At 38.5% G+C, this 26,038-nt stretch overlaps 1 protein-coding gene across 1 annotated transcript in view; it reads left to right on the top strand.

Moving 5' to 3' along the window:
- The first annotated feature begins 3,640 nt into the window (after nt 1-3,640).
- LOC119430260 (SH3 and PX domain-containing protein 2A) overlaps nt 3,641-26,038 on the top strand; it is a 28,108-nt gene continuing 5,710 nt past the window's right edge. The window contains exons 1-3 of the mRNA XM_037697708.1: nt 3,641-3,749; nt 20,992-21,105; nt 24,202-24,285. Of these exons, the coding sequence (XP_037553636.1) occupies nt 3,641-3,749; nt 20,992-21,105; nt 24,202-24,285 (307 nt within the window). The remainder of the gene's footprint in view (nt 3,750-20,991; nt 21,106-24,201; nt 24,286-26,038) is intronic.

The following is a 26,038-nucleotide window of genomic DNA, read 5'->3' as shown; positions in this document are numbered from 1 at the left end:
ATTAAACCCAGTAGTGCTAAGAGTATGAAAATTTTGTGGACCCCCAAGCACTGGCTTGTGGACCCCTGGGGGTATGAGGACCCCAGTTTGAGAGCTACTGGTCTACATAATTTGTAATATACAATATAAAGGAAGTGTTTCACCATTATGGCTTGATAGAAAACATTTGTGTTGAAAGGATACTTTAATAAACTTAAAGCCTAACATTACTTGAAGGAATACATATTAAACCCAGTAGTGCTAAGAGTATGAAATGAGAAATAGGTTAATACCACAAACTTTATCTCAATAGTTCCAGACAAAGGCAAAAATTATTCTTCCTTTGCCTTTTGGTGGCGGTGTTAATAAAAACCCTATATATTGTCCTAAATGTGACGTTAAAAATGCACTCAAGTTCATCTACAAGTGTAACTGTGTTGAGGGTTAATTGAGCTGTGAGTTACTTCAAGTCAATTGTATTAATACTGACAAGCTAAACTGGAAATAAAGTGCTTGTTGCCTTAATATTTAGTGAGGATCAACACATCTGTGCATAAATAGGTTGCTATGATTGTTTCTGAATCCAGCTCGGTGGTCTTTCAGAACATCTTGCACAGATAAGCCATCATAAACCACAGGCCAGCCGCAGTAATCCAGAGTCAGACTCTTTGGCAGTTTTAGCATGCGGGATGCTGAGTTCATACCCTTGAGTTATTAGTTTCTTAACATTTTAGCTGGAATGCCTTGAATTTATGGCACAGTATTTTCCAGATTTAGAGGAATTCTAATCCCTTGTTTGTGGGACTATCTCCAGTTTGTCTTTTTAAATGAAAGGCAGTTTAGTCAAACTATCTCAGTCATTTTGTATATGTCCTTTTATTGGGCTGAAGTGTTTTTCAAATTTAAGGCCTAGCATGTCACCTGCTGCCTTTCATGCCAGAGGTTTAAACTAAGATCTTGTGTTAAGGAATGACAACATTTTAGTTGTTCTGGTCAAACCTGGAAAATAACTTTATGCACGATCTCATGAGACGTCACACTCAAAGTATATGTTGTGAATGACTTTTAGTTCAAGAAGACTTTATTGTCATTCACTTCACATGTGGTACATGAGGTGGAAAAAAAAAGTGTTCTCAAGGTCCCAGTTACACCCCAAAATAGCAATATATATAAAGTATAAATAAAAATAAAAATTATACAAGAAACTAAGATATACACTAACAATAATAATATAAATAAGATTTAGTAAACAGCAACCTGAACATATAAATTGTGAGCAGATGGGTATAAATATTGGCTTATGGGTAAGAAATCAGCTACTTTAGCCTCTACTTTAGCTACTGTCATAATAAATTTGAACTGGATTCAGTTCAAAAGTTAATCAGATGTAGATTTACACTAGTTTCTGAAAGTTTCAATAAAATCCATTCATTGATTTATGGGATATTATGCTAACAGACAAACATGTTTGACACAAACATATAAGTGTTGTACAATGAATGGGTAATACTTGGAATATGTATAGTGAATGCCTCTCAGTTACATCCACATCAATTTTAGCACTGTCTGTAAAATTGACTGAGATACATCAATTTGATTGTTATTTAAGGTCAATTGTCTGTGTCAGCCATCTTGAATTGATTTGGCTTCCAAAGATATTCAATTACATATCCTTTATTTGTTTTCTGAAAGGGGTTAGAGCTAGTTAGAGCTGCTGCCTCTCAGCAAGTAGATTACCCTGGTTCAAATCCTGGTCCGAGGGTCTTTCTGGGTGGAGTTTGCATGTTCTCTCCATGTATGCATGGGTTTTCTCCAGGTACTCCGGTTTCCTCCCACTGACTAAAGACATGCATGTTAGACTGATTGGTAACTCTAAATTGTCTCTAGGCGTGAGTGAGAGAGTGAATGGTTGTTTGTCTCGTATGTCTCTATGTGTCCCTGTGATGGACTGGAGACCAGTCTAAGGTGTCCCCCACCTCTCGCATAATGATGGCTGGACATGGGCACCAGTGACGCCCCATAACCTGAAAAGGAAGAAGTGGGTAAATATAATGGATGGATGTTTTCTGAAAGTTTTATTAAAATCTGTCCAGTGGTTTGTAACATATTTTGCTAACAGATAAGAGTTTACTATAGACAATTAATAGCAAACCTTTAAGCAAAGCTCTTGTGCAATCTGCTCAGACAGATTAAGTGTTGGGATCAATCCTAGTTACTACAACAACATATTTTAACTTAATATCTGTAAATATTACTGGGTTATAGCACTTTTTCTGTATTTTTTATGTATGATAGCAGAGAGTTGAGTTACTCCAAAAGTCAAGTTATAGACATGCATAAACTGATTACTTTCTGCAAGTTTCTTTACAGTCATATGTACAATTTTTCACAAGATATTTTGGTAACCCCCCCCCCCCCCCCCCAACCAAAACACACAATGGCAACGACATTATTGTTTGCTTTTGCATTTTAGTGTCAGGCGTTAATCAGTCTTTAAACTAATACATAATCCGTCATGAAGCTATTTACCGCACTTAACTTAGAGAATGATCGTAACTCTACGAGTATTTCATTTGTATGTAGTTGTATGAGTATCGGGGTAAGCAGAGAATCCAAAGTGTGTAAACAGAAGCTCTCTCTGTTTGCAGCTTTCCACTCAGTGGTCAGCAGAAGCTCTTGTTAATGTGTGAACTGAGCATCAGCTGGTTTCTGTCTGGATTCCAGCTGACACGAGTTTCAGTTCGTTCAACTACAAATGTTGTTCTTAAACAAAAGTTGTTTATGCTTAAGCTTTGCTTAGTGAACGGAGCCTGAGACTTGCAAGGAAAAGTGGTTTATATGTTAACTGGTTGCAATGCATTCTTTAAACCACTTTTTAATTGAAAACACGTTATTTGTGTTGCTTTTTTTTACGAACCAAAGTCGTGTGTGGACCTTTCTAATAATGCAGCCACAGACCAAGTGAAAAACAAAGCCACCACTGGTGCTTATATGGTTAATTTGGTGAAGCAGTGGGAGGAAGAGTTTCATTCGCTATGCTTCATGCTGCAGTCAGAGCTCTAGTGTTTCACAGAGACATGGGTCCATCCCTCTGAGCAAAACTCCAGCCCCTTCATCTGGTTCTTTTTAAGGCCCTGAGTTCCGACTCCTATGATTGGCCTACACAACCCCCCTGCTCTCTTTCCAGCTCTAGCCCCAACTGAGGAGAAGGAGTCTTTGCAGCAGATGGTTTATTTTCCAAAGGAAACTCTTTCTCTGACTCTTCTGTCCTGTCCTCAGCTGGCTTCAGCTCACTCTCCTGCCTCTGCTCCGACTCCTTCGGCTCTGTTGCTGCTGCTTTTCTTTAAACTGTGTTCACCTGCATCTGCTGACCTGAACATGTCTTTATCGAACGAGGAAGTCACTTCAGTAAAAGCAGAATGGATTTGATCATTCACTTTTTGCATTCTTCATTGCCCCTGATGTTGGGCTAGATGGGGTTGCAGCTCTATGGCTAGACTGTGGGAAAGATGCATTGAATCTCGTGATTGGCTGAGCTCTACAGACAAAGTGGCCTATGGCACAGCGAGTGCCAAGCAGTCGTTCTCGTGGACCTATGGCTGGCAGCTGGCTGACAGCATGTTTTTTTCCATCAACCCCAGGTCTGGATGCTTCAGATCCCATGCTCCTGGAACAATATGTGGTGCTGGCCAATTACGAGAAACAAGAGCCTGCAGAAATCAGTCTCCAAGCAGGAGAGCTTGTCGACGTCATTGAGAAGAGCGAGAGTGGTGAGTAATCACAACACTAAGCAGCATGTGTGCTATGTGTGTGTGTGAGGAGCAGACATGCTTGTCTATAAATCTGATTTCTCAAATATTCATCTTTTCTTCCCCTCCTCAAACTCCACCCTTTCACCTCTTTTGTATACAGCTTGCTAGCTGTTACCCAGCCCCATCTGGAGACTTACTTTGGCCTGAAGTCAGCCCTGTTTTTTCCCACTGTTGGTTTAGGCTGTGAGCCAGAATGTTGCCTCTAGCAAGAGGAATGTCTTCCAGACTCATATTAATTATTCAACCTCACTTTAATGGAAAGCCAGCAAGACATAACTGGCTTACAAATGCCAGCTGCAGAGGAGGCCTTAGTCAGCTGTTTAACCTCTAGAAAGAGCTCAGAGTCAAGGCCAAGATGAAGTTTTAGGGCATGTGTAATTCAGTTTGACAATTGTAAATGTGTAATACATCACTTGCGTGTGGATATAACATACATCTAAGTGTGATTCAACAAATAAATTGAAACAAGTCGAAGAACATTTGTCTATTTTGTGTGGAAAAATACATTGAAAGCTACAACAGATTAAATACATTTAATGTGCAAATTGACCAAAACTGACATACAGCGTAGACTTTCCACATTTAGGAAAGAGTAAAATGTAAAACATAATATATTTAAAAACCACTAACAGACTGGTCTAAGCATCTGCCTGATTCACTGTTTAAAAAGATTGTCATACAAAGTAGAAGAGAAACTGCAAAGACAGGCTCTGTAACAAGTTCTGACATTCTGCTTTACTGGTGTGCTGAGACAGTAAAACAGTAATGGAAGTCATGTGTTCCTCAGAGGGAGGAGGAAGAGGGATGGCGGAGGAAATGATGACACGGAAGGCAGTTTGACTTGGGTTTCACGATGGGTGTGAGTACCACACTCGCCTTAAGGAAGAGCATCCACAGAGGCGCACTACTTTGAAGTTCCATGTGTCCTGCCTTAGGGTTCATGGATCTGTTTTCCCTCCTTGCTCCGGCTGAAATTCAGCCCAATGGGGAGCAGCAGTGAGGCGGACGTTCCAACACCTTGACGTCTTTTCATCAGAGGCCCTATATACGTTCTTTCCTTTATGAATTTGAACTCCATGGTCCTGTCGAGCAGAGGCCCCTTGACCTTTGTGTTGTAGTGGTGTAGTTTTGTGGTGGTTCCCTAATTCCATTTGACAGTTTTATTACAGACTGACAGTTTTGCATGTGTAAAGACAACCCTGTATTGTCTAGCAGCGCAGCTAGCATGCATCTGAAATGTCTGCACCTCCTGCAATGGAAGTCGTCTGAACTGCTCCATTTGGCTGGTTGACATTACTCCACATCTCTCTGCCAGTGCAAACAAAGCCAGGTACGAGCTAAGGAGATTTCAGGGCTCACTTGATTTAGCATCCATACCCTTGCAGAATAAGTATATCCCCTTTAATGGTTTCTGACACATTGATCTGTGTATTACACAGCAATGTAGAGAATACGTTGAATTAGAGGTACTAAAAGTGTCTACTTCATTTGATAAAAAGGCTGTTTGAATTTTCAGGCAGTGTAGATCTTAACCAGCATTGATCCCACAACAAAATCTTTGGATGTTATGAATGGAAAACAGCTGTGTTTAGTCTCTTTATTCTGTGAAATATTTACATCTCGTTGCAACATTTTAATTGGAGCTGTAAAAGTATGACTATGTACGTTTTGCATGCCATGTAATTAAGATATTTAGTCAAAGTCCTGCTGTTTAAGCCAATGACATCATCACCGACTGTGACCATTGCTTAGTGCATTTATTAGCATTTCCTGACTTTGAATTAGTTGATATTTGCCTTTTACAGAACAACAAATCTAGGTCAGAGCTATAAGCAAACTCAGCTTTCTCTACTTTTCCAGGCCGATGTCTCGAGCCAAGTAGCTATTTTCCGTTGCACTGTCTTTACGATACAGTTTGTGTTGTGGTCTTTGTTTCAGTTGGAACAGTAGTTTGTGTAGCTTGTTGGTTTGTTGGGTTTGAAGTACCGGTAGGTGCAGTTTTGGTAAATCAGCAGGGTGAAATCAATCAGTGGTTGCTGGTGGATCTGTTAGAGCATTCAGATTTTATACAAAGGTACAGAAAAACCTATAAAATCAAAAGTGCAAGCTAATGGAGTGGTATTAAAAAGTTTACATGACCAAATAGTGTATTGTAATCAACATTTTATGTAATTAATTATAGATTTTGCCCTCACTCTTCTTGCAGTCGTATCATCCGTCTGTTTTATGAGCTGGACTTTCTGGCTCAGGAGTGGAGTTGTGCATAAAGAAACTCTGGAAGAAAATGGAAAAAGCAATTTGCTGCCAAAGTTGGTGGTTCAGAGAGGTTAGTTCATTATAATGGCTTAATGGATCCTCCAGGATGCCTCCTCAGTTTACACTTTGCTGGAAGAATGTTAACCAAACTTAAGCTAGCAGCTTTGCTGATCAGTTTAAATGCTATATATTTAGTGGTTTAAACTTTGGCCTAAACGGTGGTTGTCGAGAAAGGAACAAAATAATTTACATGTACCTCTTAAAATTTTGCAGTGATTGCAGTCATTTTCCCTTCACCTTGAGGGCAGAATGAGGCACTTTGTTCTCAGGCTCTTGTTGAAAATGTATTTATCTGGACACAAGCAGGACTTTATTATAAAACTCCAGTTGTAAATCAGCTTTTATATAGTTGAGTTTGCCAAATGAATGCTCGTCTGTCTTGGATAGGCCAGATCACTGCACCATTCACTTAGTCGAATAGTTCCTAATCTTTTTAGAGTATAATTTACTTTTGATTGTTTTCATCAATTCCTCCATCTTTTGTTGAATGAGTGGAACATGGTTGAAATTTCAAGTGGATTTTTACTTTTGTCCTTCTCAAGGATTCAAGGATTCAGGGTTCTTTATTTGTCATACACACCACATGTGGTACATGTGGTGGAACGAATTTGTGTACACAGGATCCCAGTTACATCCAACAAAAGTATTAAAATGTAAAAGAAAAACTAATAAGATCCAAGATATGAACTCAGAAAAACGTTAACTAAAAATACACTAAACACTAATAGCATAAAAACAATACACCGAACAGCAGCACGAACTTGAGTCTGTGTGAGCAGATGAGTACGAATAAACACAGCAACATGAAACAGATCAGCAGCAACATGAAACAGATCAGCAACATGATGTGAATTTTTTCACAGTGATTATTCTGGTTAGAGATTCATGAGTCTAACAGCCTCAAGGTAGAAGCTGTTCCTCAGTCTAGTGGTTCTACACTTAATGCTCCTTAACCTCCTTCCTGAGGGGAGTGGGGCAAAAAGTGTGTGTACTGGGTGAGTGGGGTCCTTCATGATGCAGATGGCCTTCTTCCTTTCTTCTAAACTTGACTTTAAAGGAAAAAAATATTTGAAAATTTGACATTACTTTCTCAAAAAATATATATCCAAAAACAAACAAACAACAACAAACAACAAAAAACAGTAACAGGGATGTCTTCTAGTTTAAATAGGTCTGCTTTCCTAAAATCTCACATATTGCAGACAGAATTAAAAAAATCTCGTTCCCAACATCTGAAAATCCTTCCATCAATTCATCATCCATCCATCCATCATCTTCCACTTGTTTCAAAGTCGGGTCATGGGGCAGCAGCTTAAGCAAAGAAGTCCAGACATTTATTTCCCCAGCCACCTCTTCTAGCTCTTCAGGGAGTATTCCAAGGCATTTCCAGGCCAGCTGAGAGGCATATTTCTCAATGACAGTTCTCTCCTGCATGTCCTGGGTCTTCCACAGGGTCTCCTCACAGATGAACATGCCCGGAGAACCTCCCTAGGGCGGCGTCTCGGGAACATCCTTACTAGATGCCTGCACCACCTCAGTCAGTTCCTCTCGATGTAGAGGAGCAACGGCTCTACTCTGAGTCTCTCCCAGATAACTGAACTTCTCAATCTATTTCTAACGGAGAGTCCAGCTACCCTGTGGAGAAAACTCAATTCGACCGCATATATCTGTGATATCATTGTTATGGTCACTACCCAGAGTCCATGGTCATCTCCTCGAAATATGTAATACTTTTATTATGTCTTTATCTTAAGATGAAAAAAGTGTGAGTACAGTAAATTCAAGGATTCAAGGGTTCAAGGTTCTTTACTTGTTATATGCACCACATATGGTACATGAGGTGGAACAAAATGTGTACACAGGGTCCCAGTTACATCTAACAAAAGTATAAAATGTAAAAGAAAAACAGTAATAAGATCTAAATATATGAACTAAGACAAAGGTTAACTAAATATACACTAAGCACTAGTTGTACAAAAACAATACGCCAATCAGCAGCATGACCATGAGTCTGTGTGAGCAGATGAGCACGAATGAACATATCAACACGAAACAGATCAACAGCAACATGATGTGATTTTTCACAGTGATTATCCTGGCTAGATATTCATGAGTCTTAACAGCCTCAGGGTAGAAGCTGTTCCTCAGTCTAGTGGTTCTAAACTTAATGCTCCTCAACCTCCTGCCTGAGGGGAGCGGGGCAAAAAGTGTTTGTGCTGGGTGAGTGGGGTCCTTCATGATGCAGGTGGCTCTCTTTCTGCATCTGGAGGTGTAGATGTCTGTGATGGTGGGGAGGCTGACTCCAACAGACTTCTGTGCAGCCTTCACCACTCTCTGCAAAGCTTTTCTTTCCTCAGCTGTGCAGCCTCCATGCCACATGTTGATGCTGGAGCACAGGATGCTCTCCACTAAATCTTCTTGTCTTTGTTTTTAGTCTAAAAACAAGATGTTCTCAGAGCTAATCTCAGGAGGGCAGGTCTGTTTCGTATTGCTTTATGGTGCTTGATTAATCACTGTGGTAAAATAGAGCTTCATATTTTTATGTTTTATTAACCTTTATTTAACCAGGCAAATCCCATTGAGATCACAGATCTCTTTTGCAAGAGAGGCCTGTGCCTGAAGGCAACCTAACCTGCATGTTTTGGGACTCTGGGAGGAAACCGGAGTATACGTGTAAAACCCAAACAAACATGAGGAGAACATGCAAACTCCACAGAATAAGATCCCTGGTCCAACCTGAGGATTGAACCCAGGACCTTCTTGCTGTGAGCCAACTGTGCAAACTTGGTGCTTTTTACTAAAACAAATATTTTATAGGTTATAATTTTCTTTGGATCAGACATCCCCTCAGTGCACTCAAGTGTCATCCATCCATTCACAAAACAGATACCTCAACTATAGTATTCTTTGTTTATTTTATATTACCAAATGTCAGCTTTCTTACATACAGGTTAGCATTTTAGTATTAACATTATTAATGCACATAAAAAACAAACAAGGAGAGCATGGTTACACCCTGCTAAATCTAATAAACTCTGCCTTTCTCTACCATCTTAGAAGCTAGCAATCTGTAATATTCATGGTCTTTCCCTGGAATGCCTCATATGTCTTCACAGTCTGCAGAGCTTGTTAAAATGACAGATGACTTTGTTTTGTAGTGCTAAACAGAGTGTTTTGCCTCGATCCTTATACAGTATAGTCAGTGGGAAAAGTTGAATTGCTTGGCAGAATTTTGCTTCAGTGAAACTTCAAAGTAAAAAAAAAAACATAATGATGTTTACTCCACTTTTCCTGTGTCTAATGTGCAGAGAATAAAAGTGAGGATAAAAGGCAATGTCAACATTAGGCTTCAAGCACTGCTTTGGCTTGAACCTTCAATTTACAAGTTTGGAATGTGCCGTTTCAGCAAGAACATGTTTCCTTGTAGAATGGAGGAAAAAACCCTATAATTCTTGTCAACAAACCACCAAAGACATTATATAGAAAGGTTGCCAAGTGTTGAATGTCTTTTTTATGCAGAGGTTGCAGCAGATGGAAGACACATTAAGTCAGGGCATTTGCTATCCTTGACATTTTTTCACCCCAACTTAAAAAAACCACCAATGAGCACCTCAATAAATTAACTTGTTCCCTATTTTTAGATATGGAAAATTAAAATAGGAGGCTTGAACCAGGGATTTTAAAATGTCTTCTCCTGTTGCTTCTTGTAGAAGGGGTGAAAACCATGAACTAAAGATGCTACTGTAGTAGTGATACTAATATAAGTGATAATAAGAAAACAGAGCCAAAAGCCAGTGTTTTTCCTTCACCAAAATTGACCATTCAGTTAAACTTGCAACTTAAAGGAAAGACTTACAGATGCTGAAAGACTGCTGTGTCTAAAAATCAAAAGTGCATAGAAAGCACAGATGATAAAGCATCATTCAGACCATGAGGGGATCCTTTCAGAGGCTGAAAGAGGGTGAAGGTTGTTTCTTAGGTCAACATTGCTTTTAAAAGCTGTTTTGTGCTGTTTTTGCCCCACACTCCTTCGTGCATCAGAGCCTTCTAGGTAATTGAGCCCCAGTGTTTTATAAAATCTAGAAGTGGGCATATTGAGCAGGATGGTTTTCTCCTTGCGCTATGATACTAGATCTACTGGTAATAAATACAGGCCCTGGAAATGAATGGGGTTTTCTCCTGCACCACTCAACAGTGGTGTCAGGTATCGGCAGGACTGCTGAGCTCCTGCATTCCTCATCATTTGGGGTCTTGGAAAAAAAGAAGAAAAAAAAGCTTCCTTGTCTGTTGAATCCGTGGTTCTCAGATTCATACTAGAAGGTGGAGTGGTTCTCGACAGTTTCCTAAAGTTTTCTTGAGTTAAAAATAAATTAGCTGTTTTGAGTTGGACAATAGGGGACAAAGAAAAAGAGCTGCAAATGCATCAGATACAAGTGGTTTTATTTCTACAATGCAGTTTTGTTTTTAGGTTTTCCACTCTATGAGAAAAGTAAGAATAGTTACTTTGTTGCAGCTGAAAATCTGTTATTGATTACATTATAACAATGAGGCATGGATCTTAAAGTCAATGTAGCATCCAACTGGGAGATACTGTCAGACAAAAGGTCTTAAAAATATTGTCTGTCTCATTTATATGTTTGCTGGAGCTGTACTTGGGATCTACTGAAGGTTAAATGAGACAAAAATGTAAGGGAAGCACTTTTTTTGCATAAACTATCCAGGAACATTTGTCATAATAGCTTTTTATTGTGCTGCTATTGGTCTGTCTGTTCGGTATGAAACCACACTGCGCTCTGGTTAGCTGCATATCACTTTTAAATCAATCAAATGTGGTGCCAGTTTAGAGCACAATATGATATGATAAATTACTATTAAAGTATGATGCAATGCAATGCATTATGGTATGATAAAAAATAAAATAACAATCAAATAAATAAAATAAAAATGTAAAGTTGGCATTGCAAGACTTTTTTTCACTCTGTAAGTTGTTTGAAAATAATATTGTATTGATATCAAAGTTCATGCTCAATAATCCAGTTAGAAAATCCAACAAAGTTCAGTCAGGTCATCTAGATGGTTTCTTTTTTGTTGTTGAGACATTTTATCCTTCATCCAAAGGACTTCATCAGTCCGAGAAGCCACAACAAACTGAGTCCCACAAGAAGCACACCTACTTAGTGGACCAACCAGTTTGCTGGTGATAAGATGGTTTCAAGGGCCCACCTTCTCCCTCATCGACTCCTCTGAGGCAGCCATAGCCAAAGTGGTTTAAAACATCAAAGTGCATGCTCAATGATCCAGATAGAAAATCCAACAAAGTTCAATCAGGTCCTCTGCATGATTTCTTTTTTTGTTGAGACGTTTCATTCATTCATTTTTAATTTATACAGGTTAGTCTCATTGAGTCTCGAGGACTCATTTACAAGAGAGACCTGTAAACATAGCTTTGAGGTAGTGTTTGCTATTCGTCCTTCATCCAAAGGACTTCATCAGTCCGAGAAGCCACAACAAACTGAGTCCCACAAGCAGCACAGTCACATAGTGTACCAACCAGTTTGCTGGTGATAAGATGGTTGTTGGATTTTCTACCTGGATTATTGAGCATGAACTTTGATGTTTTGAACCACTTTGACTATGGCTGCCTCAGAGGAGTCAATGGGGGAGAGGGCGGACCCAGAAACCATCTTATCACCAACAAATTAGTTGGTCCACAATGTGATTGTGCTGTTTGTGGGACTGAGTTTATTGTGAAACGTCTCAACAAAAAGAGAAACTGTCCAGATGACCTGACTGAACTTTGTTGGAATATCGTATTGACTTTTCATCAACTAAAACAGAGTTTTGTTGTGAAAGCAGAGCCATAGTGATAACACACTCTTTTGTAAGCACCGTAGACCTATGAATTCTCATTTTTTAAATTCTACTCAGTGCATCCCAAATATTCCCTCTGGTTTCAAACTCAGTTTTAGACAAAGCTATTCTGTCACTGGTTCTGGCTTTTTGTAATGGAACACAGTGATAGTTATATTTAATGACTACTCCCTAAATGCCAAATGTTTTATTCTTTGTTTCTTATGTGTTTATTTCCCATTGTCTGAATTAGGCTGACATGGTAAATTTCTCTTTTCTTTAATTGGAAAAATATTGAGTTCTAGCCTGAATTTATGAGCAGAGTTGTACTCCTCACAGCGAGCAGCTGAAATATAAACTTAATTATATCTTGTCTTCTGCTTAAAACATTCAGTTTGTCTTAGTGTCCTTGTACTGTAGTGCAACCTTGTTGTCAAGACAAATCATTAAGTTTCCACTTTTCAGACGCTGTGATTTTTGAGTTGATCTCTGTGGTCACAATCTTCATTTGAGAGGATGTGGGTTTAACCAAAGGCTTACGCAAATATAGACCCCAAATTAGTGGGGGTTACAAAAGAAAACTGCTTAAATGCTTTAAACATTTTTTTTTTTTGGTGTGGATGTCAACTAAGACATTTTATTTTCAATACCGAAAAGGGTTTAACTACGTGTTTTGCCAGCTGCATCAGAATGTGTTCTTTTGTTTTCTTTGTGGTTGATACTGCCTTAGTTACCCAAGATATTTAACTTTTTTTTTGTACAGGAAAGCAGGGAGACATGAGGTACAGAAAATACAAGAGAACAAAACAGAAAATAGTGGCTAAAGACGAGGGTGCGGCCTTGTGGCTTTTTTCTCTGCTGTTGAAACCAGTATTGTCAGTGGATTTATTTAAACCATTATTTAATTTCCTTTTGGGATTAATAAAATATTTTTGAATTGAATTGAATTAAAGTGGATCAGAAAAAACACAAATTACACAAACACTGGTAGTACATTTCCAGACATATGCTTCTTGTTCCACATCTGTTTGGATTATCAAAATAAAGGAAGAGGCAGCATAGTGTTTACCTAATCTAATTTGCATAGTGGCCGGGCCACCTGCATCATGAAGGACCCCACTCACCCAGCACACACACTTTTTGCCCCGCTTCCCTCAGACAGGAGGTTAAGGAGCATGAAGTGTAGAACCACTAGACTGAGGAACAGCTTCTACCCTGAGGCTGTTAGACTCACAAATCTCTAACCAAAATAATCACTGTGAAAAATCACATCATGTTGCTGCATTCTTTCGTGCTCATCTGCTCACTCAGACTCATGTTCGTGCTGCTGTTCAGCGTATTGTTTTTATGCTACTAGTGCTTAGTGTATTTTTAGTTCAAGTTTTTCTTAGTTCATATCTTAGGTCGTGTTACAGTTTTTCTTTTATACTTTGTAGTTTTATTGGCTGTAACTGGGACCCTATGTACACAATTTATTTCCACCACATGTACCACATGTGGTGCGTATGACAAATAAAGAACCTTGAATCCTTGAATAATCAGCTGTTTCATCTTTTAACAGGCAAATTGACCACTTCATCCAATCACCTGACATGAATATTACCTATAAATCTTCCTTGGTTGGTTTTTATTAAGATGAGCTCAGTCTACATATTTGTGATATTACATTTTGAACCCTTTTTTGTTATGCACACTATATATTCCAAATCTGTAAGATATTAAAACCTCTGTATTGTGAGACATTAAAACCTTAGGCCTTTGGGTCATACAGCACATCTACATGAAGATTAACAAATTCCAGACATTCACGACTTAAGAGTGTGATTTCATCTAAGTGTTAGGATGGTGTCATTTTGTAAAATTGCCGTCTTGGCAGCAGGAGACCTACAAAACAGCTGTTTCTCTTGTGATCTCAGTTGTGAGTCTGTGTAACTGTGTTTGAATGTTAACCTTGATAAAACTCAAGTTGGCATCCAAACCTTAGGAATCACATTTTCCTCCCAGACATTTGGGACAGATATTCCAGAAAGTTAGCATAACATGAGACAAGATGCATAACATACAGTAGGTGTGTTTATATTGGAAACATAAAGCCTTAAATCTTATTTATTAACTAAATTAAACCAAATCCATTTGGTTTGTAAGAGTTATCATTTTGTGCTCTATATGCACGGTGATAAGTAGAACCATTTGATTCTAAATAAAATAAATAAATAAATAATGGTATTTAAAAATTATTAATAAATAGCCCATTAAATAAATACATTTTCCCATGAAATAAAACATTTAAATATAAATGTTTAGTTTTTTCCGAGATTAATTTTTATTTATTTCAAGATTTATTTATTTATTTCAAGATTTATTTTTATTTAATTCAAGATTTATATATTTATTTATTTAATAATGAAGTTTCATTTTGTGACACTTTTCTTTTGTAAAGCTACTTTACATATTTCAGGGGCTTTTATTTTTTAACCCCGTTTTTCATTTTAAGCCCTTTTTATTTCATGTTCTTATATTCAAATGAGGGGGCGTGGTTTTCTCTGTGGGGCGGGTCTGGTCAGAATTAGCGGATTACGTTGCATTTGCTTCGCAGAAACTGACGTACTCCAATGTTTATTTGACTAAACACAGCAAAGTATTCCCCTCACTGAGCTTTGCTTGGTCCAACTACCTTCAAATCATGAATTAACTGTGTTCAGAAAGTCAGGATGACAAGCGGGTAATATGGAGAGCATTGGAGAACTCTGAGATGAAATGCAAATATTTGCTGATGATATATATTTAAATTATATTTGCATCCCCCTTTGTACTCCAGGGTGTGATTTATTTGCAGTGTGGGCACGGAGTGGAGCGAGTCTCCTCTGTGAGACTGACAGCTGTCAGAGCTTGGAAAAGTGGGAGGGGCTTACGGCACGCTGAACGTGCTTTCGTCGCCAAACTCTCCATTAACACAGAAAAAAGTCTCTAGATTTGTCGTTAAAAAAAGTCGCTAGAGGGGTCTGAAAACTTGCTCAATAAAGTGAGAAAGTCGCTAAGTTGGCAACACTGCAGCCATGTCCAATATTGTGCTCCAGCCCATGCGGAAACATTGTGCTGCACATTGGTTCCTCTTCAAAAAAGGTCTGCATGCGTGTGTTTTAGCGTGAGAAATACAAAGTGTGCCGTGTGCACATGATGAAACGCGGGTGTCCCCATCAGTGCTTGAGACTTGAGAAGCCATCGTTTATTTTATTTTTGATTTAGTTATTGTCGTTCCCGGCCTATAAAACTCATAGATGGGCTGCATTGACTCTGACCAGACCCGCCCCACAGCGAAAACCCCGCCCCCTCATTTGAATATAAGAACATGAAATAAAAAGTGCTTAAAATGAAAAACGGGGTTAAAAAAAAATAAAAGCCCCTGAAATATGTAAAGTAGCTTTAAAAAATAAAAATGTCACAAAATGAAACTCCGTAAATAAATAAATAAATAAATCTTGAATTAAATAAAATAAATCTTGAAATAAATAAAAACAAATCTTGAAATAAAGAAAAAAAATAAATCTTGGGAAAAAAACTAAACATTTTCTATTGAAATGTTTTATTTCATTGGGAACATTTATTTATTTTATGGAATATTTATGAATAATGTTTAAATAACACTATTTATTTATTTATTTAATTTTGATGAAACGACTCGCCATGCGGTGACTGTGGAGCAGTCCTCTTTAAATGAAAAATGTGAACCAGTACTTTTGTTGCTTACAAGTCATACAGTTGTAATCTATCTTATATAAACCTCTGGAAATCAGCACTTGCATAACAAGGCGTGCATTTTCAAGCTATGTTCATTGCTTCTGTTGAGGTTGTTGAACTCTAATACAAGACTCTTTCCATCAATAGCAACTTGCATTTGCTCAAGCCTTTTAAAATAACAGCATGTCTTTGATTTGTATCAGACACTCATCCAAGTTCATTCAATAAAACATATTTCTGCACCCAATCCTTAGAGTGTTTAATTTTTTTTATCAGCTGTCATTTTGCTAAAGAGAACATTCCATTTCATTCTGGTAAAACGTCAGTGTAAAAATGACACTTTGCAGACGTAAAAATCCATTTTGCTCTTTTCAACTCAATTTTCTCAAACTGCGGTCGATTTAATTTGATGTAACATAAACTGAGTTGAGTTTATTAGAGACTAATCTCATTAGATTTCATTAAATGCGTTCATTGATCCTATGAGTTGTTGCAACATTTTCATATCATTAAGTTTAATGTGGTTTAAAATGTGATATCACTTGTCATTAAAATGAAATTAATGATAAACTCATCTCCCCAGAAGCTTTAAACTGCTCCATGGAGAGAAGAAATCAGCGTTTTGAGTTATTTTGTTTTGATTGCTGGAGACAACACTTTGTATTTTTTGTGGCTTAGAACCCAGTTTGATTTATTAGCATGGGGTTTTGCTCAAGCCATAGCTTTGGTTCAAAGACTGAACCCAATACATGGCTTGTTATATCTCGAACCGCCAGCCAGCTGTGTTCAGAGCCAAACACTGTCCCGTCTGGACCCACTGAACTCTGCTCTAAATAGTCCACAAGTTAATTATGATTTTATGTGCTGCAACGTAGCAAGTTCATCATTTAGGCAAATAAACCTCCACAGGAATCACAGACAGGAAGCTTCAAAAAGGCCTTGGAACAATTTTCCTTGTTATTGCGCCTATGGAGAAACGCATGCTTTAGTCTGTCAGCAGAGTATCTGTGGTTCGTTTTTGCTCCAGTTTAATTAATTGGACAGGCACAGACATGTGAAGTCAGTTTAAATTTGTTTTCTTAGTCATCAAAGTTTGGTAATACTAAAAGAAAAATGTTTTGGTTTGTATACCTGTAACTGCTTAAAATTGCTCAAGAAATAATAAATATAGATATCATTTAAAGTTAGTAAAAGCTTCAATGTTTTTTTGTTTAACCTAAATAAGCAGAATAAACTGTTCTTGCTGATGTAAAGTTGTGCAGTTATGGATTTTTATAATTACAACCACATTACATATTAAAATTCCACCTGAAGCAGATATATAAAGGCCTTTCTTGTGCACTCTACTGTATACTTCAGGCAACAATAATTATGCAGTTATTTGCAGTATAAGTATTAGATGATTGGAGATTGAATAGCCTAATAAATGGATGAGAGTTGTCACTTATAATTCAAGGTCATTCTTTTTTTGCATCTGTCCTTGAAAATGGTCGTGAAAGTAGGCAGAGAAACCCAGATGCCTTTCTCTGTTTCATGTTGCAGTCTTACTATCAGTTACACTGCAGCTGCCATACCAAGATGTGCTGCAGCTTGGATTGATGACAAAATGCACCCTCTGCCTGTTTTTTTGGTTTTTTTTGTTATGGATGTTTAAAACCCAGAAGGATTTTTTGTGATGCTGACACTCCAAAAAAAGTGCTGCAGAACTTCTCCACAAGTGCATTGGTGATGTGAAGTGTAGGATAATCAGTCTTTTTTCAGTCGTCCACCAATGAACTCTTTAGTTTCGTTGACATCAAGGGACAGATTGTTGTCTCCACAGCAGCTCACTAAAGCCTGATTTATAGCCGTTGCTCCCGACTTCATGAACAGTGTCTAGTGAAAAAAATAGCCCTCACAGCACCAGCAGGCCAAAATCTTTCCAGATTAAGATTTTTTAGCAGGTTAATTTCTAGTCATTCATTCAAGTGAACAAAAACCAAGAGGGTAAAATTATTGTAGATATTACACAAACTTAAAAAAAAGTGTTTTAGAAAGATCAAACTTTGTAGTTATGTTTATTTGTATGAAGGTTATACTTTCTGTCAAGGCCGGAGTGGGACTCATTTTCAGCCCTGGAGTTACCCATCAACCCTGATGGGGGGATCTGCCCCCCCCCCCCACCCCAGTAGATGATATTTCCTGAATTCTGGTATATTTTAATGAGTTGTTTAACATCTAGTTTACCTACATAAGTAAACTATTGTTTTAGAGTTAATGGCACAACCAAATGTAGCCTGACCAACAGCTCTACTTGTGTGAATAGAGCACTCTCTGCGTCTGTCAGCATCCGAGCCAGTTGTAGGGTCAATAGACAAACGTAGCATTAACACAGTATGAACAACATTCAGGAATTGTTTCTATAAGAACATTATCAAATATTTTACGTGAATGCTAAGATCGCTTCACCCATGAGGAAATGTAACCCAGGGTGAGCTAATCTCCGATTAACAAACAAACAACGTAGAGGTCATGGTGGAGGTAGTGAAGAAACTGGTGTTATCTGAGACATTTAGTGAGGCATTTCTGCCTTATCAGCCAACATTAAGACAAAGAAGACAGACAAAAAAATAAATAATAAATAATAATAAAAAATTCTAAGCTACTAATAACTTAAAATAGTTACTGCAGTGGATTTTATCATGCCACAGAGCAACACAGGACAATAACTCACAGTGAAATTCAATATGTAAGAGTGCAAATTTGACATTACACAACCTATTTAACACTTTGTACAAAATCAGTTTAGTTTTAACAAAGACTAAACTTATACAGCCAGAAGTTACAACATATATCTACATATAAAACAGACCAAAAACAAAGCACAGCTAGCTGTACTCATTAACCTTACATTTAACCATTAAGCATGCAATGTAATTATGACAGGAAATGGAGGATTTACCTGCCGTTACCTTCATAAAAATGAACATGTGGTATTTCCTGTGTATGTTGTATTCAGCTGCTCATGGGGTCGGCCGTCAGCCTTTATTCATCATTTTACGTTTTTCCAAACTCCGTTTAGTTTTTGAAATGGAATAAACTGTATTCCACTCTCTAAACGCTCAGGGTAACATGTGTCTGAATAATTACTTGTTCCCCCGCTGACAACGTTAAATCATTTTTTCTAATGATTTTTCCTGATGCAGCACCTGCAGGTAAGGGGCGTTTACCTTCGGGACAAATTGAGGTTGCTAATTGGTCAGTTGCTGACACGCCTACTGGATTGATTGACAGGACACGTCAAAGAGCTGACTCATAATAATAATAATAATAATAATGTCTTCACAATGTCAGCACTGTATGTTTCCATACATTGGCGAAATTAGTCTCTGCATTTAACCCATCCACCACCAGGTGGTGCAGTGGGCAGCTATTGAAAGCACCCGGGGGGCATTTTGGGGATGAGGCGTGCTGCCCAGAGACACCACGTGATGTGCAGTGACTGGGGATCGAACCTGGAACTTTTGGGTCCCAAGCCGGCTGCCCTGCCTCTACACCATCTCGGCCCCAAATAAATAAATGAGAGATGCCGCCGGCCCTGGGTGGAGGCGGGACGACCTTGGTCCAGCGGTATCGGTGTTAGGTGTTTGTATGTTGTTAATAAAATGTTCTAAAAAATTAAATAAAACCCAGGGAGCGCCGGCCCTGCAGCCCCAAATCAGACTGGCCCACTGGGAAAATTTCCCGGTCCTCCCGATTAGCCACTCCGGGCCTGCTTTCTGTGTATGAATCATTTTGTTGTACTATTCCTACATGTCAATACTTTTCAGTAAACCTACTGTGTAAGAGGAGAACTGCAGTGAGTGCTATATGTCTTCAGCATGGGTATAAATAGCAACTCAGAATTTTTGTAGTCATTGCAGATGTGTTCAATTACTTTTGTGTCATCAGCAAACACAATTGGAGTGTTTGTGCTGCATTTGGCTGTACAGTCAAGAGTCAGCCGAATAAAGAGCAAAGGACCAAATTCACATCCTTGAGCACTGCCTGTGCTTAGTTTGTTTAGTGTGATGTCACTGAAGTCATGATCTATCCATTGACAGAAAGTCCAAAATCCAATTAAAGAGTGAGGTTTTCGGTCTAAGTGGAGTCTATGTAAAGTATCCATCTCCATTTTTGCTGCATATCCCTACTCCGGTCACAGAGGTAGCAGATCCATGAGAAAAGCCCAGACATCCCTCTCCCCAGTGACACTCTCCAGCTTCTCCTGGAAGACCTCATTCCCAGGCCAGAGAAGATGCACAATCCCTTCAGCAAGTTCTGGGTCTGCCACAGGGTGTTTTTCCAGTGTGACACTCCTGAAACACCTCTAAAGGGAAGTATTTAGGAGACATTCTAATCAGATGCCCAAACCACCTCAACTGACTCATTTCAATGTGAAGGAGCAGCGACCACTCCGAGCTCCCCCTGGATAATGGAACTTCACACCTTATCTCTAATGAGTCTTGCCACCCTTTGAAAAACACTCATTTCAACTGCTTGTGTCCGGGATCTTGTTCTTTCGGCGAGGTTTCCTGATCTTTCCATGCTTTTTTGTTTTTATCAAGGGTTGTAAAGCCTGTGTAAAGTTGATGAACAAAATGTTGATGTTGCTATTGTTTTCTCCAGATGGGAGAACAAGGTTTTCAGGGCTTGTGTGATTTCTTCATCTATTGAGCGGCTGACTGAAGTGCACATAAAGTATACAAACTGTACTGGTCCAGAGAAAGATGAAAGGTGGCATTAAAGATTTCATCGACTAGTCACTTGAAGCACTTTATTATGACAGAATTACATACTCAATTCTACAGAAGTCTATCTGTCTAATTGTGATTAGATGGCAACAATGCATTTTTCCCTGTTTGTTTTCGCTTTAACATTCATTAATTTAGCTTTTTTTTTTTCTACCATGTCATTAACTTTTACATCTTCCATCTGTTCTTATTAGGATTCCACTAATTAATCATATGAAACCACACCGCCTTATAAAACAACAATTTCATAGAGAAGTGTACACTGGAGATTCAGACCAGCTGTGCAAGTGTCATGGATTGATTGTATCCTCTTTATAAGTCATCCCCACAGCTGTCAGCCATATTGTTTTCCTGTTGTCATGACAAATGTGCATGTGTGTGTGTGTGTGGGAGGGTGCATATCCTATATAGAACATTTTTCCTGCAGCTTTGTCTGTAAGATCCTACTTTGTACAAAAATAAATGACTCAAACAACACCTTTAACCTGGTCCTGGTAATTTTCAGCCTATGTGTCTTTCAACAGGTTGGTGGTTTGTCAGCACAGCAGAAGAGCAGGGTTGGGTCCCGGCTACGTATCTCAACTCCCAGAGTGGAACAAGAGATGATTCTGAGGTGGGTGCCTCCAAAGCAGGCGAAGGTAAGTCACTGCAAACACTCCTGTCTCCGCCCACCCACACACACCTACAGTTACAAAAACACATATGCTCTGTTGGAAACCAACATGCAAACACACCCTCTACTTTCCGTTGTCCGTTTTTGATCTCCCACAAAGGGGGGAAAACGAACTCACCACAGTTAGCCTGTGTTGACAGCTGAGGCCCCGCCGCTCTGAACGCCTCTCTCTGTTTGGCTGACATTATAAGCACAGAGCGTAGATTCAGACCTGGGCAAACAGAGAGGATCGCCAGCAAAGAGCAAACCACAGTGTCTGAGGTGATGTCCACTACAGTGATGCAGTGTGTAATGTAGTATCAGTGATATGACCCACGTTGGACTGAGCTCATGAAAGAGACATGTGTTTGGTTTTGAGTATTTCACAAGACATGTTTAAATCATGGCAACATTTAAATAAATAAAAAAACATATTTTACATGACTCATGGTGTTTCATGCCATGTCTGCTTATTCCTGAGTGTAGATGTTAGGTTACTGAATGGTGAAATTCAAAACTTGACACTTGTTGCAATGTAGAATTTGATCTGCCAGAATATAAAGGAGTCATGTAAAGCTGAAGATGACGTCCAACCACCCTCATCATGACCCACTTACATACAAATTCTGACCTCATCATTTGTCTTTTAGCAAGACATCTCCAGAAGCGCTGGATGGATTTTAACTAAATTTTCAGAAAGTAATAATAAAATGTACATCTACAGCTTATTAACTTTTGGAGTCAACTTCTTTTAAGATAGCTGCCACAGCTAATTGATCTTAGTGAACACAGAAATAGCAACTCGGTCCATTTTACAGATACTGAGCTACAATTTTGCACTGTAGAAGCTGAGAGTGATTCCTAACACATACCATGAGAAATAATAAATTATGCACAATCTTTATTTAAGGCTTTGACATGTAAAGAGATGGGGCAGCATGGTGGCACAACCGGTAGAGCTACGGCCTCTCAGCGAGCAGGTCCTTGGTTCAAATCCCAGTCCAGGGACCTCTCTGGATGGAGTTTGCATGTTCTCTCCGTGCATGCATGGGTTTTCTTCGGGTACTCCGATTTCCTCCCACAGACCAAAAACATGCATGTTAGGCTGACTCTAAATTGTCCCTAGGTGTAAGTGAGAGAGTGAATGGTTGTTTGTCTCGTTTGTCTCTATGTGGCCCTGTGATGGACCGGAGACCAGTCCAGGGTGTACCCCACCCCTCGCAGACTTATTGCTGGACATGGGCACCGGCGACCCCTGTGACCCAAAATAGAAGAAGCGGGTAAAAGATAATGGATGGATGTAAAGAGACAGGCAAAATTCATTCTTTTAAGTTATGCTAGTTTCTATTTGAATATTAGAGAGCATATTTTAATCTCAAACTGATGGAGCTTAATTAGTGTTAAACTGCAAGTAGATAAACATCTGGGACAAACATCAAGATTTCCCAGCCCTTTGATCAAAGATCGTTTGATAGGGAATTGTGATTAAAATTAAAACTTGGATGCCTTTGGCATCGCATATCTTGTAGATGGAGATAGTAGATGAGGTTAAACTGCATTTCTGGTTTTGATTTGTTGAAATGACTTCTGCATTTGACTCAATGAATACATAAAAAAAAACAGAAAATATACCATAAATGTATAACTACATCTAATTTCCTCAGTCTTATCTCTTCTCTCTGGCAGATATAGCTGGAGTTTGTCAGCTGGGTTGTCTGCTAAGGGCTTTTGGGAGGGACAATCTGTCGGTGTAATTAGTGTTTATGTTCTACTAAGTCAGGGGAATGGCATGAATCTCATAAAGATTCTCTTTGTCAGTTCTTCTGCAGTCTGTGCCACTGTGGTGTCACAGAAAAACTAACATATTTCTGGAAAAATGGAACAGAACTTTGCAGCGCTAGTTAAAATAAAAAGATAAAACGTAAGTAGAGATAAATGGAGACATGTTTATAAAGGAAACTTCTTATCTTAATCCCTTTCACAGGCTTATATTCTATAAATGTATAGCAATTATAAAACTTGCTTGTTGGCCACTAGCAGAGACGTAAACTGCTTGTGTGATAAATGTGAAGCTGGTTTGGGCCGCCCGCTAGAATTTCAGAGAAAATACTAGTAAATGGAGACTCAAACAATTGCCATGAGTCTGTCCAGCATACCTGCCAGAAAAACAAAATCTCTAAATGTTTCAAACCCAGTCTGTTTGAACTGTATATTAAAAAAACACAAGCAGGCAGTTTGACAACTTACAGGGGTTTATTTTCCACACTATTTCTGTCATTAGAGCTGTTGCCAGGCAACAGGAGAATATTATTGGAAAAATAGCTTGTAACTCTGCCATAAAACACTAGCTATTTATGTTTTTACACTTTTGGTTAGTGTTCTTTTTAAGGTCTTAATCAATGCGACAGTAAGTGTTTTTTGTGGATTCAAGCCAATTACACTAGTCTTTTTATGTTTATATTTAAGATATAAGCAAAAAAAAAATCTTTCTCAAATGGCAACTTCTTCAAATCTGATTTTTTTTGGTTGAATTTGCTGCAGTTTCCGTTTAATTACATATATAAACTTAGAGTGAGCAACTTTGTTTATTATTAATAATTTTTTTTGCATCATTAAAAATTAAGAAAATTATTTAAGGGAATTCTTCCGTCATTTGGATGTGACCCAAGTTCTCAGAGGTTAAGAAGTAAATTGTATTTCTTTTCTTTTATCCACAAAATATGAGGTCACTTCAGATGCACATCTCCGACAGGTGGTGCTCTCAGCCAGCTCTGTGAAATGAAGTGCATCCAGCAATGTGTGTCCCAGATGCTCAAACACAACAGGATGAGAACGCCATGCTAACAACATCCTAATTACAGACCAGAGAGAAGATGTCTTGGTTTAACGCTTCCTCTGCAACCATCCATCCACTCTAACTGTCTGCCGTGTTTTGTTCTGTGGTTGTGTTTTTATGGTTTCCACAGAGCTAATAACAGGTTGGTCCATGTCATTTGTGTGCTGTGCGTTTGTCTAACATTTATGCCTGCTCTCCATGTCTCCATATTTGTTTGTTTGCCATCGTCTGGTCACCATGTGTCAGTTACTAAGCGACATAAAGCTCATCTGAAGAGGCTCGACCGGAGATGGACGTTGGGGGGTGTCATCAGCCGGCAGCAGAGCCGAGGTGAACAGAGACAGATCATACTTCACCTCCCTTCCTTTGTCTTAATCTTCTTTTTTTAATTTATTGTCACTTCATCACGTGACTCAAATTGTCCTCGTCTGCAAGCGCGTATTTGTTTTGTCTTGCATCCCCTGTCGTCTTCTAGGAAACTCATTTATCATCAGGTACAAGCCATAAAACTAACCACTAACTTGTGTTTTGTATAAAAACATAACAGAAAGGTGAAATGAGCAACTTTACAAGCAATTATTGACGCTTAGCTCAATTTATGTTACAAATCTGCTTCTCATAGGTATTTTTTTATTGTTGGTATGTTATGAGCCAAAACCAGTAATCTGAGCTTTGCAGAAAATAGAAAAAGGAGAACATCATTACCCGCTCATCTGAAAGTGGTGTAGTAATGGACTTTGGAATGCCTTAGGCTGCATTTTGGAGCCATATTTTACTTTTTATGAGGAAATGGAGCATAGATGTGTAGATTTCCATTGAGTGTGTTTTATAGCATAAACAGTCATTCATCTTGCTCCGTTCCAGATAGCAACCATATTGACTGATAAACAATAAGCTTTAAAATGACTTCCTTAATTAGCAAGAACATCACATTTACAGTCAAATACATTTTCAATGTTCTCTTTGCGAAAGTCACCTTTTCATATTTTTGTCTTTCGCGAAAAATGCGTTTGAATTTTTGACAGAAGAGAGGGGAAAGGCCAGACTTTGCTCTTGGCAGTGCATGCTGCTCTCTGGAGTGGAGAAGCTCGTTTCCACCCTGTGACAGAAAATCTGCTTCGTGTGGAAAAAAATAAAATCAAATCATATTTCGCTCACTCCACATGAATAATTTATTGCACTGATGCAGATGGTGCATGTTGTGGTTGACATGACATCTGATTCAGAGTTTCCCCTCATCATGTTGCTAAATATCGTTTAAAAAATGGGATTTGGGGGAAAAAGAAACAGCGTTTTCACAAATAGCTTGAGAAAAAACAGTTTACAGAACATATAAAACAGTTGAGTTTGTTTAAACGGTGGGTTTGATACCACACAGCCACTCAGCTAGCATGGAAATATGGGTGGAAAAAAGCAAAAAGTAGCCACTGTGTAAAATCAAGCCTAATGACACACAGAACAAGACTTTTTCTGCTTCCTCCCTTTTGCCTTATCTGTCATTGTTTAATCAGGAAGTGCTATAATAACAGGAAACAATGACTCTGCTCTGCCCTTCGTCCTCATGGGAGTGCATAATGGAGGATAATGTACCGAGTTAGGAAATGCTGTTTGTCACAAGGTTATTGACACTGATCATGTACTACAGCCACATTTGTTTTCTTGGTACTGTACAATAATGAAGTTGTTGAAAAGACTTCAGCCATAATTCATTCTATAACATTTTAAAGGAAAGTTTGTGTGTTTTGTGGGTATAGTTGTTTCTCTCTTTGTAGCCATGGGACGGACTGAGCGTAGCGTACCACGTCTTTTGCTCACTGACTGCTAAAGATAGATGCAAACGGGTGAAGAAAATTATTTGAATATCAGAAGATTTTGCCAAAAAAGCCACCAACACCAAAGAGAAGAAAAAAGTAATAATTGCACATCTTTTTACAAAGTCATTTATTTATTCTTTTTTATCAAATAATTTGCAAAAAATTTGATTATTCCACCCCAATGTAATTTTTTGTCCGTCCATCCATCCATCCATTATAAATTATATAATATATATATATATATATATATATATATATATGTATATATA

Source organism: Nematolebias whitei, chromosome 1 (genome assembly GCF_014905685.2).
Source record: "Nematolebias whitei isolate Nwh7 chromosome 1, NemWhi1, whole genome shotgun sequence".
NCBI classification, from domain to species: domain Eukaryota; kingdom Metazoa; phylum Chordata; class Actinopteri; order Cyprinodontiformes; family Rivulidae; genus Nematolebias; species Nematolebias whitei.
Note: the sequence above shows the minus strand (reverse complement) of the source record. Positions and strands in the feature narration are given on the sequence as shown.